At 45.9% G+C, this 14062-nt stretch overlaps 1 protein-coding gene across 1 annotated transcript in view; it reads right to left on the bottom strand.

The window, feature by feature from the left end:
* Positions 1-630: 630 nt before the first annotated feature.
* Positions 631-14062, bottom strand: part of SLC13A4 (solute carrier family 13 member 4) — a 52771-nt gene continuing 39339 nt past the window's right edge. The window contains exons 10-16 of the mRNA XM_077339895.1: positions 11931-12032; positions 10871-10972; positions 9728-9825; positions 8037-8167; positions 6921-7082; positions 6232-6369; positions 631-2932 (exon numbers count right to left, since the gene is read on the bottom strand). Coding sequence (XP_077196010.1) covers positions 2795-2932; positions 6232-6369; positions 6921-7082; positions 8037-8167; positions 9728-9825; positions 10871-10972; positions 11931-12032 — 871 coding nt within the window. The 3' untranslated portion in view covers positions 631-2794. The remainder of the gene's footprint in view (positions 2933-6231; positions 6370-6920; positions 7083-8036; positions 8168-9727; positions 9826-10870; positions 10973-11930; positions 12033-14062) is intronic.

Raw genomic sequence — 14062 nt, 5'->3', positions numbered from 1 at the left:
CTTAGGAATTTCTGTCCCCTCTGTCCACATCTACAGGAATCTTGTTTTTAAAGCTTGCATACAAATAAAAACAGATGGGGCTTGATACTAATTATTCCCACAATGTTCTAGGTATGCAAAGGCTGCCCTGAAAATTAACAGGAAAAGCAGCCTGACTGCCCTGTTTAAAATTGGGAAGGTTTGTTCCATCTGCGTTGCTATCATAGGTCAGGGCATACCACTTCACCTGCAGAATTGTTCTGTCTTCCCGCATGAAGGCAAGTGAATGTTGGGACTAGTTAACCCAGTACCCATCTCTGCAACTATCTTTGACTTGTGGCAGACATGTGAAGAAGAGCTGGTTTATACTGGTCTGAGTCTCTGCAAGGAAGTGAAGGATAAAAACGTAACAGATGGAGTAGGAAAACGGCACACAATGAGATCAAAGAAGCAAATCAATTAGGAACATCAGCGATGAAAAATGACAAAACAAAAAGGCCCAGGGGCAACAAATGAGAACATAAAAGAAGGATAAATTCACATGACCCAAATAACCTCCTGCCCTGGTTGCTGCCCCAAACGCTTACTGTTTTAAAACACCGAAAGTAGAGCATTCCATATGCTTGCATGTTACAGTTCATGGAAACATCACAGAGTTGAATAATTTATTTTGTTAGCAAGCAAAAAACAAACAAAAACAAAAATATTTTTTACTACCAACAGAAGAGTATTCTGGTTACATCAACCATCTGGGGGGAAGCAAAATAAAATGTGTCATACCGTTAGCTGGAGGAACGTGGGGTTCTATCTTTCACCTTACAGTTCCAAGGTTTTCAGAACAAGTCATTCATTAAAACGGCAGGGAAATTTGCCAGTCCAGGAACTTTGTGTGGCCAGGGACAGGGCTGAAGAAAGCCGTGCAAAACACCCTGAACGGTATGAAGGTTAAGAGGCCCCCACTGTATCACCCCAAATGGTGACAGCCATTTTAAAATAGAGAGCCCTTATGAGAGGTGGTGCGCCTAAACTCTGGCTTGTGTGTGAATCCCGCCTTGGCCAGCTTGCTTCTGAATAGGCTACAGCAACTCTGAAACAGGAAGCAGCCATTCACCCATGAATCTGCTTTATACAGAATCATCCTATCAGTCCATCAATGCCAGTATTGTCTCCTGGGCCGCAGAGTGATGCCTTCTGCATCATCTACTACTGGATCCTTTAAACAGGCGATGTTACGGATTGAAATGAGGACCTTCTGTGTGCCACCCGGATGCTCTACCATTGAGCCATGGTTGCTCCTTCTAAATAGCAGTATGAGGGCTTGTAGAAATGGAGACCCTGGTCCAATCTTTTCGAAGCTTGGGGATTCTTTTGAGGAGAGTCTCCTGTACTAGGCTGCTAATTTTGTGCTTCAGTCTCAACACCCCCCACATCCCACCCCAGACCAGGGAATAGATGTAAAAGGAAAAATTTGGTTACCTTGAATTTTAAACTGCAATCTCCACATAGCCAAATTGCAGCGGAATCGTGGTTCGGCAATTTGGCCAAGGCTGATTCGGGCAGTTCAACTTAAGGAGAAGTGTGATTCAGACTACATTTGTCCAAAAAGGCATGTGAATCAACAATAATTCAGGTACTTTTCGAACTATCTGAAATGATTTGCACGTGCCTAGTGGCAATGCCCCCAGGCCCATCCTTGTCTTCATTGTCAACCCTACATACCACTTGGGCTTCCAACAGCTCTCACTGTCCTCCCAAGCCATTCCTGCTCCAACTAGTGTTGCCGAGGGAAGCTGACATAACCTGGCATTGGGGCTGACCTTGGAGACTCTTTGCTCATTAGGAGCCAGGGGGGATGGGGCCTTGTCAACCAGCCTATCACATGGCCACAGTGATGGTCCCAACCCTGGACAGTTGAGAAAATACAAGGTCATTGTCAATTCTCTTAAACCAAGTCCCTTATATTTTTCATTAAAGCTGGAAGAGACCAACTTCCCCCAACAAAGTATTGTAGTGAATGTATATTAATACCACATGTCTCAAATTTTGTCTCCAGAGTCATTCTCTAATCCCAGACAGCTCTCACTGGAGAGATGAAAAACAGCTACTTTAACATTTAGTTCCTACTGATCTTGCCAATTCAGAGAGCTGACGGAACGGCAGGAACCATTTCACCGGTGCAGACACATTTCTGCCACCATCAAGGGGCTGGTTCAAAGACTCCTGTTCTCCCCCATGCAGAACTTAAATCCGGAGAGAAAACTGCTATCTTGAGGAGCTTGTTGAAAGAGCCACACAGTTCCATAGAATAACTAGAGGATCAAATAGTCCCACCTCCTTATCTAATCCCATAAACTATGTCACATTTTCTTCCTGTTTTTTAAAAAACGTATAAATACATATAAACATATTCTTTAGAACCAACTTGATAAATATCGGATGATAGCCATCTTTAGGTTACATGAAATTTGAGAGCTGAACTAGAATGGCTGGTATTACATCTACCCGGATAAGTAAAGCAAAATGTTAGCAGGACAGAAGTATGTTTTCTGTCGAAATGAAAGGAGAGAACTGGGAAAGCCCAAGCAAGCCGACTCCATTATAGTTCTGTGAGCAAGGAATGGATGAAGTTTTTAATCCAGCACTAGGTGATAACGGTGTGATCTCTGGGAGAATCTCCAGTCGAGCTGCTGCTTGGTTAGTTTTGGTCATTGGATCTATGTACACTCAAGTTTCTTCCTTTCTTTAGGTATGTGCAATTTAAATAAAATACGTCGCTCCAGTTTACTGGCGGTTGAGCAAGCCCAGTCACTGTTTGCTATGATGGGCCAGTGAGATTGCTGACCATCGCCCAGTCTGGAAACGTATTCAGTTGAAAGAGGCTAATTCCCCATGTATTTATTGCCACCATAACAACCACTAGACCAATCAGATTGACACCAAAGCCAGCTTTGACCTATGATAAAGAAAAAAGAAAAGGCACTATATTAAGTTTCAACAAATTAATTGGAATCAGTTACGACAAAGGTTCACAGGTCAGGGAAACATGTTGCGGATTGAGGGACAGGTGGGTTTTGCCTAGAGATGGCAACGCACACAGGGGAGAACACTTTGGAATGCTCAGTGTGTGGAGAGAGATTCAATGTGAGGTGGACTTTTCAACAGTATTAAAAAAATCACACAGGAGAAATATGTTGAATGCTCAGTGCATAGAAGAGATTCAGGTTGTTAGCAGTCTTCAACAGCCTTATAGAACCCAGGTACTACTCACTATAAGAGCCTCTTGTGGCGCAGAGTGGTAAGCCATCAAAGAACACATACTTGTCTGAAAGCTTTGCCCATGAGGCTGGGAGTTCAATCCCAGCAGCCGGCTCAAGGTTGACTCAGCCTTCCATCCTTCCGAGGTCGGTAAAATGAGTACCCAGCTTGCTGGGGGGTAAACGGTAATGACTGGGGAAGGCACTGGCAAACCACCCCATATTGAGTCTGCCAAGAAAACGCTAGAGGGCGTCATCCCAAGGGTCAGACATGACCCGATGCTTGCACAGGGGATACCTTTACCTTTACCTTACTACTTACTACTGCAGGTGTCTGACACTAACTCATTTTGACATCTACAAAATGGGCAAAAAGACTTCCTTTCTCCAATCATGTCAGTCAATTGACAAGTTGAGGATAACAGATATCTACAGCCTCTCTGCAACTGCCTAGAGATGGAAGGTACTTTGAAGTGTACATGAGAGTCCTTGGGATCCTGACAACAGCTTGTGTTCCCAAGGAAGAAAACCATAACGGGCACTAAGGGGGCACAGAGCAGAGATTATTTCTGCAGCAAGAGAACCATTTTCTAACCAGCCAGAAAGTTTAAGATGGATAGCTGCTGGAAAGCCTGATCTGGGTCGTGAGATGGTGGGGATGTGAGCCCTGGGCTTATTGGAAGATTGGGCTTTACTTTCTCATGTGAGTATGAATTCCCTAAACTTGGATTGGGAGAGGCTTTCCCACCCATGAGGACAGGAAGGGTTAAAAGGCTGGCAACATCCATGAGGCTTTGTCCAAATATTTGGAGTGGGACCAGGTTGGTGTCTGAAGGGTACATTTGTTCCACAGACTTCCAGGGGAGATGTTGGAGGTAACTCTTCTATATTGTTGTGTTTACCTTAAAGGTAAAGGTATCCCCTGTGCAAGCACCAGGTCATGTCTGACCCTTGGGGTGACACCCTCTAGCGTTTTCATGGCAGACTCAATACGGGGTGGTTTGCCAGTGCCTTCCCCAGTCATTACCGTTTACCCCCCAGCAGCAAGCTGGGTATTCATTTTACCGACCTTGGAAGGCTGGAAGGCTGAGTCAACCTTGAGCCGGCTGCTGGGATTGAACTCCCAGCCGCATGGGCAAAGCTTTCAGACTGCATGTCTGCTGCCTTACCACTCTGCGCCACAAGAGGCTGTGTTTACTTTAGTGCTACGTTTTCTATTCTTTTCCTTAGATGTGTAACCGGTAGGCTTGATAGTATTTCCCCTGCCTCTGTTTAAAAATTTCCAAACTGACTTGCCCATGAACACACAATACACATTGTGTGTAAGCATGTAACAAACATGTAAGACCCAGGGGAGATTTATGAAGAAGAGCTGGTTTTTATACCCTGCTTTTCTCTACCAGGAGTCTCAAAGGGGCTTACAATCAACTTCCCTTCCTCTCCCCACAACAGGCAATCTGTGAGGTAGGTGGGGCTGGGAGAGCCCTGATATTACTGTTTTGTGAGAACAGCTAGAATAGAACTGTGACTGGCCCAGGATCACCCAGCTGGCTGCATGTGGAGGAGCAGGGAATCAAACCTGGCTTGCCAGATTAGAAGCTGCCACTCTGAACCACTAAACCAAGATGGCTGTCTTCAACACCAAGATGGACAGGTTTTCCAAGGCCCAGGCAATACTTAGACAGTAAAGCCAGAGGTATGGATCTTTTGGTGCCTGTTGAAGCGCAATAGCCAGAAGGACCTTGCTTTTTTAATGGTCATTACTCTTATGCAAATATGCATGGGATACAGTCCAATCCCGCTCATGTTTGTAAAGCCGTAACAGGTTTACGGCTGCTACTCTTGTGTGAAGGACACAGCCCCATCCTACTCATTTTGGGGAGGGAATAAATCCCAACTGTTTTAATTATTATTATACTTTGCGCTATCCAGATACGAAAGGTTCTTAAAAGCTTATCAGTGGGTTCCAAGAGTTCTGGGAACGTCTCCAGTTCCTACAGAAAAGGAGCCATGAAATGTGCAGGATGTCAACAAAATGGAGACACATTTTGGCGAAAAGAGCACCATTTGCTCTAATTGCTGTTGTTAAAACATGAGCTGGGCATTGTGTGGGACATACTCTCTTTAATGATTGGGGAGTTAGGAGTCCATGATCCCACCAGGGAGAAGACTTCCTAACTCTGGATTGGTCAAAAGGTCTTCATGTGGTTCAAATGCCAGGGATCATGTCTCATGCTCAAAGCAGGTGGGAAGACAGAATTAGTGTTCATTCCACAAGTATCCAATGAGGGTGATGCTGCAGTAACATCTGTAATGTTAGGGTTAGATATATGATTTTTTTTCCTTTTCCTAAATCTGCTTTAGGTCTCCTTGGTCAGCTTATAGTTGTTTTCTCTTGTCTTGCACTGGTTCAGTGCTCCTGTTCTTTTGGGACTCAAAAGCAGGTCAGAAACCCTCTGAAAATGGGTCATGGGCGAACTCTGCCCTTCCCATTGCTCTTTTTTGTATTTTGGAAAACCAAGCTCTGACACTAGAAACAGAACCTTCAATGTCCTACATTAGTTGGTACTTATTAACATCTACTGGGCCCTCCAGAACCTCCCACCAGAAATGCCCAATGGGTACATCGAGAGTGAGCTAATGAGGGTCCGGTCGACTTGTTAATTTGTGGTCTTAAGTGTTTTAAAAGGTTTTAATAATGCCAGTTCAGTGTTGTTGAGGTTTTTAGTATGGATTATATTTTTGTATTGTACTTTGACCCATATTGTAAACCACTGTGAGCTGTGTGGGAAAGTGGTATATAAATTTAATAAATAAATACATTAAAAATAAATGATATAATTATTGGCTGTGTGGGAAAGTGGTATATAAATTTAATAAATAAATACATTAAAAATAAATGATATAATTATTGCTGCACAGTAAATAGAATATTCTGTTATTTCTGAATCCGACTGATCTGACCATGGGTTCCAGTGGCATCATGCGTCGTACTTACCATGTCCTTGATTTGACAATGGCCATAATTGAAGACAATGGCATTGGGAGGATTCCCCACTGGTAGCATCACCGCCAAAGAAATACACATTGCAACTGGGATCAGGGTGTACAGAGGGTTGATGCGCAGGGTTTCTGACTGCGGAAAGAAAGAGGCCGTGGCTGTTCATGCATAGCTGGTGAAAGACATGCTGGTGTTCGAAGCAATAGGCATTTGGAGGAGGTTTGTCATTCATTGTTTCTGCACAGGGACCCTGGACTACCTTGGTGGTCTCTCATCCAAGCTCTAACCAGGGCTGATCCTGCTTAGCTTCTGAGATTAGACGATAGGAGGCTAGCCAGGGCCAGCCTGGTCAGAGCGACAAAAGAAACGTCCTTAACAAAATTGCTATCTCGAGATTTCTTGAAGTGCAACCTTTAATCCTTCTCCAGTAACTGCTATTCCCGTCCACCAACATTAGCCACCTGAAAACGTCTCATTTTTCACAGGGGAGTTGAAGTGGCAGAAAGGCTGAGAAAGCTTTAATCAATGCACCACAAAGAGATCTGCAACGGGTGGTAGAGGGGAATCGGCAAAAATCTCTCCCTGGCTGACCGTTAGCAGATTCTTGCCTGATGGAACCGACCCCTTGCTCCTTGTTATCTAGCAAGTTTGAAACAAGCCCACATCGGCCACAAAGGTATGCTCACCATGCTGCATAAAATAGGCAGGAAGATAGTAATGGTTGCTGGGTTACTGACAAACTCCGTCACTATGGACACCAGGATGCAGGCTAGCAGAGTGACAGCCCAAAAGGGAAGGCTACTCAGGGACAACATTTGCCGTCCGATCCATGTGGAGAGGCCAGATGTCTGAAAGAAAGGACATTGCTTTAAAATGGAAGATGGTGTGAACGTTCTCTACAGAACCTTGATTCTTTTGTCCTGTAAGGATAACATGAAATACAGAATTGACTTTCCTGTTCTCCCCAGCTGGGTCACTGCCTAAAACATATATGAGTAGAGCATTTCGGTTTTGACTTCCTCCAAGTCAATATTACAGCTAGAGTCAGGGCTGGTTCCATGTTTTGCAGGGCTCTGGGCAGAGATTTCCCTGGATCCTCCCATCCTTTGCCCATCACCAGGCCCCCTGCTTGTGCCCCCCTTTCCTCCCACCCTCCCCATACCTCCCACCAATTTTGTGTTCTTCCATAGTCTGTGCACAAGATGGAATCCTGCTGCCCATTCACACAGCTGCCTGCAGCCCTTTCTCCAGTGACCTTGGAAAATGCAGTGTTGGAGCATAAGTAGGTTGGGAAACACCTGGGGACTTAGGGGGTGGAGGTGGGCAGGATTTAGGGTGGGGATGTATAATGCTAAGGAGTCCACCCTCCAAAACAGCCATTTTCCTCAGGGGAGCTGATCTCTGTCACCTGGAGATGAGCTATAATTCCAGGGGATCCCCAGGTCCCCTGGGGACTGGCATCCTTAAGCACAATCAAGGGATTATGCAGGGGACATCAGCAACACTGGGCCCTACCAGAGGTTGTGAGTCCTAGCAGCTGCCCCTGCTGACACCAGCCATGGCTAGAGCCATCATCGGCCCTGTTTTGGAGCATAATTTCTATTTCAGCAATTGCAGGGGCATTTGGAGACATGAAGGAAGAAAGGAGAGATGGAAGGTGCTTGAAACAGAATAGCTTCATTTGGCACCAGAGGGCAGAAGAGGACGTGATCTGAGTGAAATGAGTATTCCTGTTAGCAGGAATCGAGGCATATTTTTTCATCATGGAGAACCTCCTTGTATCCTGAAGCATCTTATGTTACCTTGCATCCTGCCGCTAAAGCATATCCTCCTCCCACCAGCACCACGATCTCCCAGGGCATTGTTTTCTGGAAGTCCTTCCAGGTGATGATTGGCTCTGCTGAGTTATCATCTGTAGATTCCGTAATATCTTCTGTGTGGGTCGAAAATAAAAGAGAACATACACCACCAAATACTTTTAGGTAGTAACCGACTGATGGCAACCCTCTCAAGGGGTTTTCAAGATGAGTGAGAAGCAGAGGTGGTTGGACAATGCCTTCCTCTGCAGAGCCTTCCTTGGTGGGCCCCCATCCAAGTAACCACCTTGCTTAGCTAAGCCATGCCATCATCCCTCCTGCAGAAAGATAAACTTGCCAATTCCCCCCCCCCCCCGCAGTTCCTAGCAAACAATATATGACGAACCTAGGCTGGTGGGAATCACATGGTCAACTTTTTTTATGTGCACCGTACCCTGTTCTTAAACAGGAACAAAACAGCTGAGATCATCAAGCCTGATCCACATTTGTTTGTTTTAAATGCTCATCAAAACCTTCCAGTAGTATCAATGGATCATTAGGGTTTAAGAAGAAAAAGAGCTGTTTTACTACTCGGAGTCTCAAAGTGGCTTACAATAGCCTACCCCTCCTCTTCGCACAACAGACACCCTGTGAGGTAGAAAAAGAAGTTAGTCTTATATGCCTCTTTTCCCTACCTGAAGGAGTCTCAAAGTGGCTTACAATCACCTTCTCTTTCTTCTCCCCACAGCAGGCACCCTGTGAGGGAGAGGAGGCTGACAGAGCTCTGAGAGAACTCTTACAGGCCCAAGGCCAACCAGCTGAATGCATAGGGAAGAGGAGTGGGGAATTGTGCTCAGTTCTGAAGACTGGAGGTTGCTGCTCTTAGCCACTACACCCAGCTGGCTTTTAAGTAAAAGTGAGCATTAGACTTGGGACAAAACTTGTTTCTACACTCTGCAGAATATCAGCACTTCAGGAAACAACGACCACTGCTCTGGCCTCAATTCACTGAAAGGAATTCACTGGATGTTTGCTGTGAGATTTGATATCAATCATGTATGCCGGCATTGCCCAACCTGTGGGTTCTAAAGGAGACCATGAAACTCTGAAAGTGGCCCCCAGGGATTTGAAGTTCCACTGAACTGGCCTTGCTCTGTTTTTTTCATTCCAAGCAAGCCTGGGAACCACTGATATATGCTACACGGAACCCCTCTGCAGCTTCCATCGATTTTTATTTTATCTGTTTATGCAACTGCCTGAAAAGTTACAATTCATTTTTTTCTCTCTCACTGTCCCAGCACACAGTTATTGCTGGATACAAAGTGAGTCTGCAAGAGGTGTCAAAGTAAGGGGCAGTATATCGAATGAATAATGAATGAATGAATGAATGAATGAATGAATGAATGAATGAATGAATGAATGAATGAATGAATGAATGAATGCAAGATAAACTTGAGCATCCCTGATAACTCTGAATGGCTGAGGCTACCATGATGGATCACTGCTTCTCACTCACCTGAGGCAAAAGCCACAAATACCAACCAATACAGGAAGTGAGAACAGTGTGATGGTGAAGCTCATTGCATTGCAACTAATTCTAGCCACATGCAGGCGTGAGCTTATCATGGAAGGCTTCTTAGGTTGAAGACCCCTAGGAGAGATGCATGAAGCGTAGAGACAGATTGGATTCCTCTCACCTGCCCCTTTCTTTCCAAAGCAAGGTTTCTTTGCAGGAATCAAGAAGAGGAGGAAGCCAAGGAAGACAGAGACTGTAGCATCCGTCCGGTAACCTTTCCTAGGGAAGATACATGAAATTGTTTTCCAAGAGGAAAGAGAATCAGGAAGCTACTCTGTTTCTTCTTACTACAAGGACAACTATTTTTCTTCTGTGCTGGGCCTTTCAGAGCACCGGTACATTCCAGTTCTTGCTGGGGAGGGATCAGTAGCCAACTTGTATACTTCCAAGGAGAGTGGTTATTTTAATTCTTTTGCTTCTCTGTTCCCATGACCTCCAGTCGTTCTTGAAATGTGCTCTGAGCCCAGTTATGCACCATTAAGTCTGCAAGACTTCTCGATGTCTGTTGCAAGAGGACCATAAACTGTACACCTTGGATTTTTCCATCAGGTCCTAAAACGTGTCCCCACCCCGCTTTCTGGGTGCTGATCATCTAGGATTATGAAGAGTACACCCCTGAATATACCCTCTCTCAGTAAAACTTGCTCTCCAACCCAAGATCTTTTTCGATGGGAGATGCTCCCCAGGATGCCCCTTAAAGGTGTCCTGTTAGGCCTATTATGCACGGCCGCTGAAACGGTGGCATGGAGAACGCAGAGGAGGAAGAAGCAAAGCAAACCGATTACGCACGGGATGGAACGCAACGGCAGCAAAACCCAGAGCAGCCGATTATGCACGTGGCTACTCTGGAGCCACTTCTGGTTGCTTCCTGGTCCCGGGAAGTTCCACTTTCTTCCGCATCTCGCTAACGCAGCTTTTTTGGTGGCATACATTGACTCTGCGCCCGGTTGCCGCCGGTGATTTTTGCATAATTGGTGATTTTAATCGCGGCCATTCCACCCCGAATGCGGACCTTCCACTCTGTGCATAATGGGCCACAGACTCAATCAGCAATGGATGTCCTTAGTATAGGAATACAGGCAATCTCATTTTGCTTCTACAATTGTTATTTATTTTATTTGCTCTATCCATCTATCCATCTATCCATCCATCCATTAGGGTCTAGTACTGCAAAGGTGGGACACTCTCAATACCAGCTGGGAATTTATTGCCAGCAAACCTAGTCTGTGCAAGTCCAAACATATGCCCCCAAGTAGGAACTTACTTTTCAAACAAAGATGACCAGCCTTGTACAAACCCTGGCTCCCTTGTAAACCAGAGCAATGTCATGAGGATGAAGAAGAATGCAGTCACCATCTCAGGATAACTGGACAAGATTAAATTAAAAAAGAAGAAGAAGAAAAGTATTGAGGCCTTGAGTACAACATCCATTTATTTATCTGTTTGATTTCGATAGCTGCCCCTCATGGCACAGCTGTCTCTGGGTGGTTTACAACAAGATATAATAAAAAGGAATCAGTAAAACCATGTAGCAACATTAAGACCATTAAAAGTATTTCAGCTCACTGTAGCTGCCAGGTTGTCGATGGAGCAGTTCCCTTCTTAATCTAGGGTGGGAGAATGTTATAGAGGAGGGCCCTGTTGATGGTGATCTATTAGCTCAGTGTTCTCAACTGAATGCCTGGCAGAAGATTTCCATTTTGCAGGCTCTTCGGAACTGTGGCAGTTCCTGTAGGGCCTGCATCTCTTCCGGGAGCTCATCCCACCAGGTTGGTCCCAGGATCGAGAAGGTTATGGCCCTGCCTGAGGCCAAGCACATGTCTCTCAGGCCAAGGATCACCAGCCTGCTCGCTCTATCTCAGTGCAACTGAAATAAATGGGCATTTGTTGCATGGAACATGTGCTTTGACTTGCCTACCTGTCCTCAGAAGGGCTATATGTGTCTCTTCTAATCCAAAAGTGAAAGTTTGATTTATATACCACCCTACCCAGCAAACTGGCTCAAAGTGGTGCACATCGTATTCCACTGACAGATAAATAATTCACTAAAGTTAATTTTAAGAATCTTAAATAGATAAAATTTAAAAATTTAATAGAACATCTAATATCAAAATCAGAATAGCAGCATCAATCAACTATCTCAATTTATCTTCTTCTGGAGCTAGAGTATGATCTGGGGGCATCCTTTTGATATGGAGGACCCAGTAGATGTTGCTACTTCACTGGCCCCAACCAAAAGCCTGGCTTTCATTATTTCTTTGGCCCTGTTGTCCACTTGGGTTCCTGGTCCATGGTCCCATACACAACCGTTACATTTGTTTTACCTGATACTTCCCAATTTCTCATACTCTTCCTGGATTCTCTTCTCTGACATCTCCTCCCGTTTGGTCTTCTTCTTCTTGCTCACCGAACACGTCTCTTTGAAACTGGGGATAATTTGGAACAATGAGAGAGAAGGCAACTAGTTGATAGTCTGATGACTCCAGCGACCTTATTTAAGAATCGGCCTTGAAACATACTCCCTCTGCATTTATGACATTTTGGGTTGTTCTGAATGCCTTTGTATCCACCCCGGTGCCCCCTCTGGCATTAAGAAGAAGAAGAGCTGGTTCTTATATGCTACTTTTCACTACTCGAAGGAGTCTCAAAGCGGCTTACAGTCGCCTTCCCTTTCCTCTCCCCACAACAGACACCCTGTGAGGTGGATGAGGCTGAGAGAGCCCTGATATCACTGCTCGGGCAGAACAGCTTTATCAGTGCTGTGGGGAGCCCAAGGTCACCCATCTGGTTGCATGTGGGGGAGTGCAGAATCGAACCCGGCTTGCCAGACTACTAACCACTACACCAAACTGGCTCTCAGACCAAAAAAGCCTGGCGTGGTTACTTAACTTTCCCTGCATAATAAACAAAATAAGCAGACTGTGGATTGCAAGACTCCTAAATCACTGAGGACAAAGGAATCCAAGGAGAGTGAAGTCAAACAAAAAGAAGAAGCAATGGCACCAAAGAACAGCGGTAGCAAGAAGAAGCACAAGGGCCAAATAGCATCAGAACATGTCAAAAGTTCTCTACTCCTATATTTAATATAACACTGTAAACAAAGACTGATCAAATGAAAAGTAAAGTTGTTCACTTCAGTTGACCGCACCATGCTATTGTTTATGAAGTTTACAGAGCCTTTGTCCTGATTTGTTTAATTGTCATTGTTTAATTGTCACTTCAATATCTCTTCACTGGTTATATCAGACTATTCCCTCAGGTTGGTGGCTGTGTTGGTCAGAAGCAGCAGGATAAAGTTTGAGTCCAGGGGCACTTTTAAGACCAACAAAATCCCATTCAAGGTATAAGCTTTCGTATCTTTAAACCGCCCGTGGCGCCGCGGGCGCCACGGACTAAATAATCCGTTAAGGGGCCTTGAGGTGGGCTTTGTCCGTGATGAGGAAGGGTCCGGATTGGACCCTTCCTCACGACAGACAATTGGAGGGACCAATCGGCAGGCGCGAAGCGCGGCTGCTGGGGGTTCCCTGCCTGGCGGCCTGATGCGGCGAGAGGCGCTTCGCGCCTCTCGCCGTGTCAGGTTGCCGCCGCCGAAAGAAGCCCGCCGCCGCCGCCGACCAAGCCGTCGGCCAGCCCGCCGCCGCCGACAGTGAGTCCCTAGCGCCCGCTGCATTTACCTGCAGCGGGCTTGGTTACTAGTGTAAACATATTTCCTCAGATACGTCAGGTCCTGCAAAGTAAAACTTTATTGATCTTCAAGGTGAACTCCCACTCATTCAGGAAACCCTTCCAAGGCCATCAAGACACCCCGGGGTTTCAGGAACCCCTAAGAAAGCCTGCACTGTTTGCCCAGTGATTTGCCAAGAAGTCTGAAGCGGTGCCTTCTTAAGCTAGCCACGTAACACAGGACTCCGCTCTTCTCCAGTTAATACCTTCTGATAAACACATCAGACCAGGGGAAATGCTGGCAGGGGCTCATGGGAATTGTAGTCCATGGACATCTGGAGGACCACAGGTTGACTACCCCTGCATCAGACAATAGCAAAAAACTGGGACGACAATAAATTATCTGGAGCAGTGGTCCCCAACCTTTCTGAGGTTGGGGACCGGCAGGGCATTGGGGCGCGGCCCCGATTCCTTCTCCCCGCCCTCCCGCAGTAAGAAGCTTCCCGGGCCGCAAGCTTGCGGCCTGGGAAGTTTTTTACTGCAGGGGGGGGGCGGGGAGAGGGAGCCGTGGCCCGGCGCCATGGCCTTCGCGGCCCGGCAGCGGGCCGCGGCCCGCAGTTTGGGGACCACTGATCTGGAGGACCGTCAGCCAATGCCATTGTGAAGGTTTCCAGGCTCCGAATCATCGTGCTGTTGGACAAGAAGGTTATCAGAGGCTGCCTCGCCTGACCTAGACTATTTACTGACAGGAACAAGTAAGCTGTGAGTAATTGAAAAATCCACTTCAGTGTAA

This window comes from Paroedura picta, chromosome 5, assembly GCF_049243985.1.
Source record: "Paroedura picta isolate Pp20150507F chromosome 5, Ppicta_v3.0, whole genome shotgun sequence".
NCBI classification, from domain to species: Eukaryota; Metazoa; Chordata; class Lepidosauria; order Squamata; family Gekkonidae; genus Paroedura; species Paroedura picta.
Note: the sequence above shows the minus strand (reverse complement) of the source record. Positions and strands in the feature narration are given on the sequence as shown.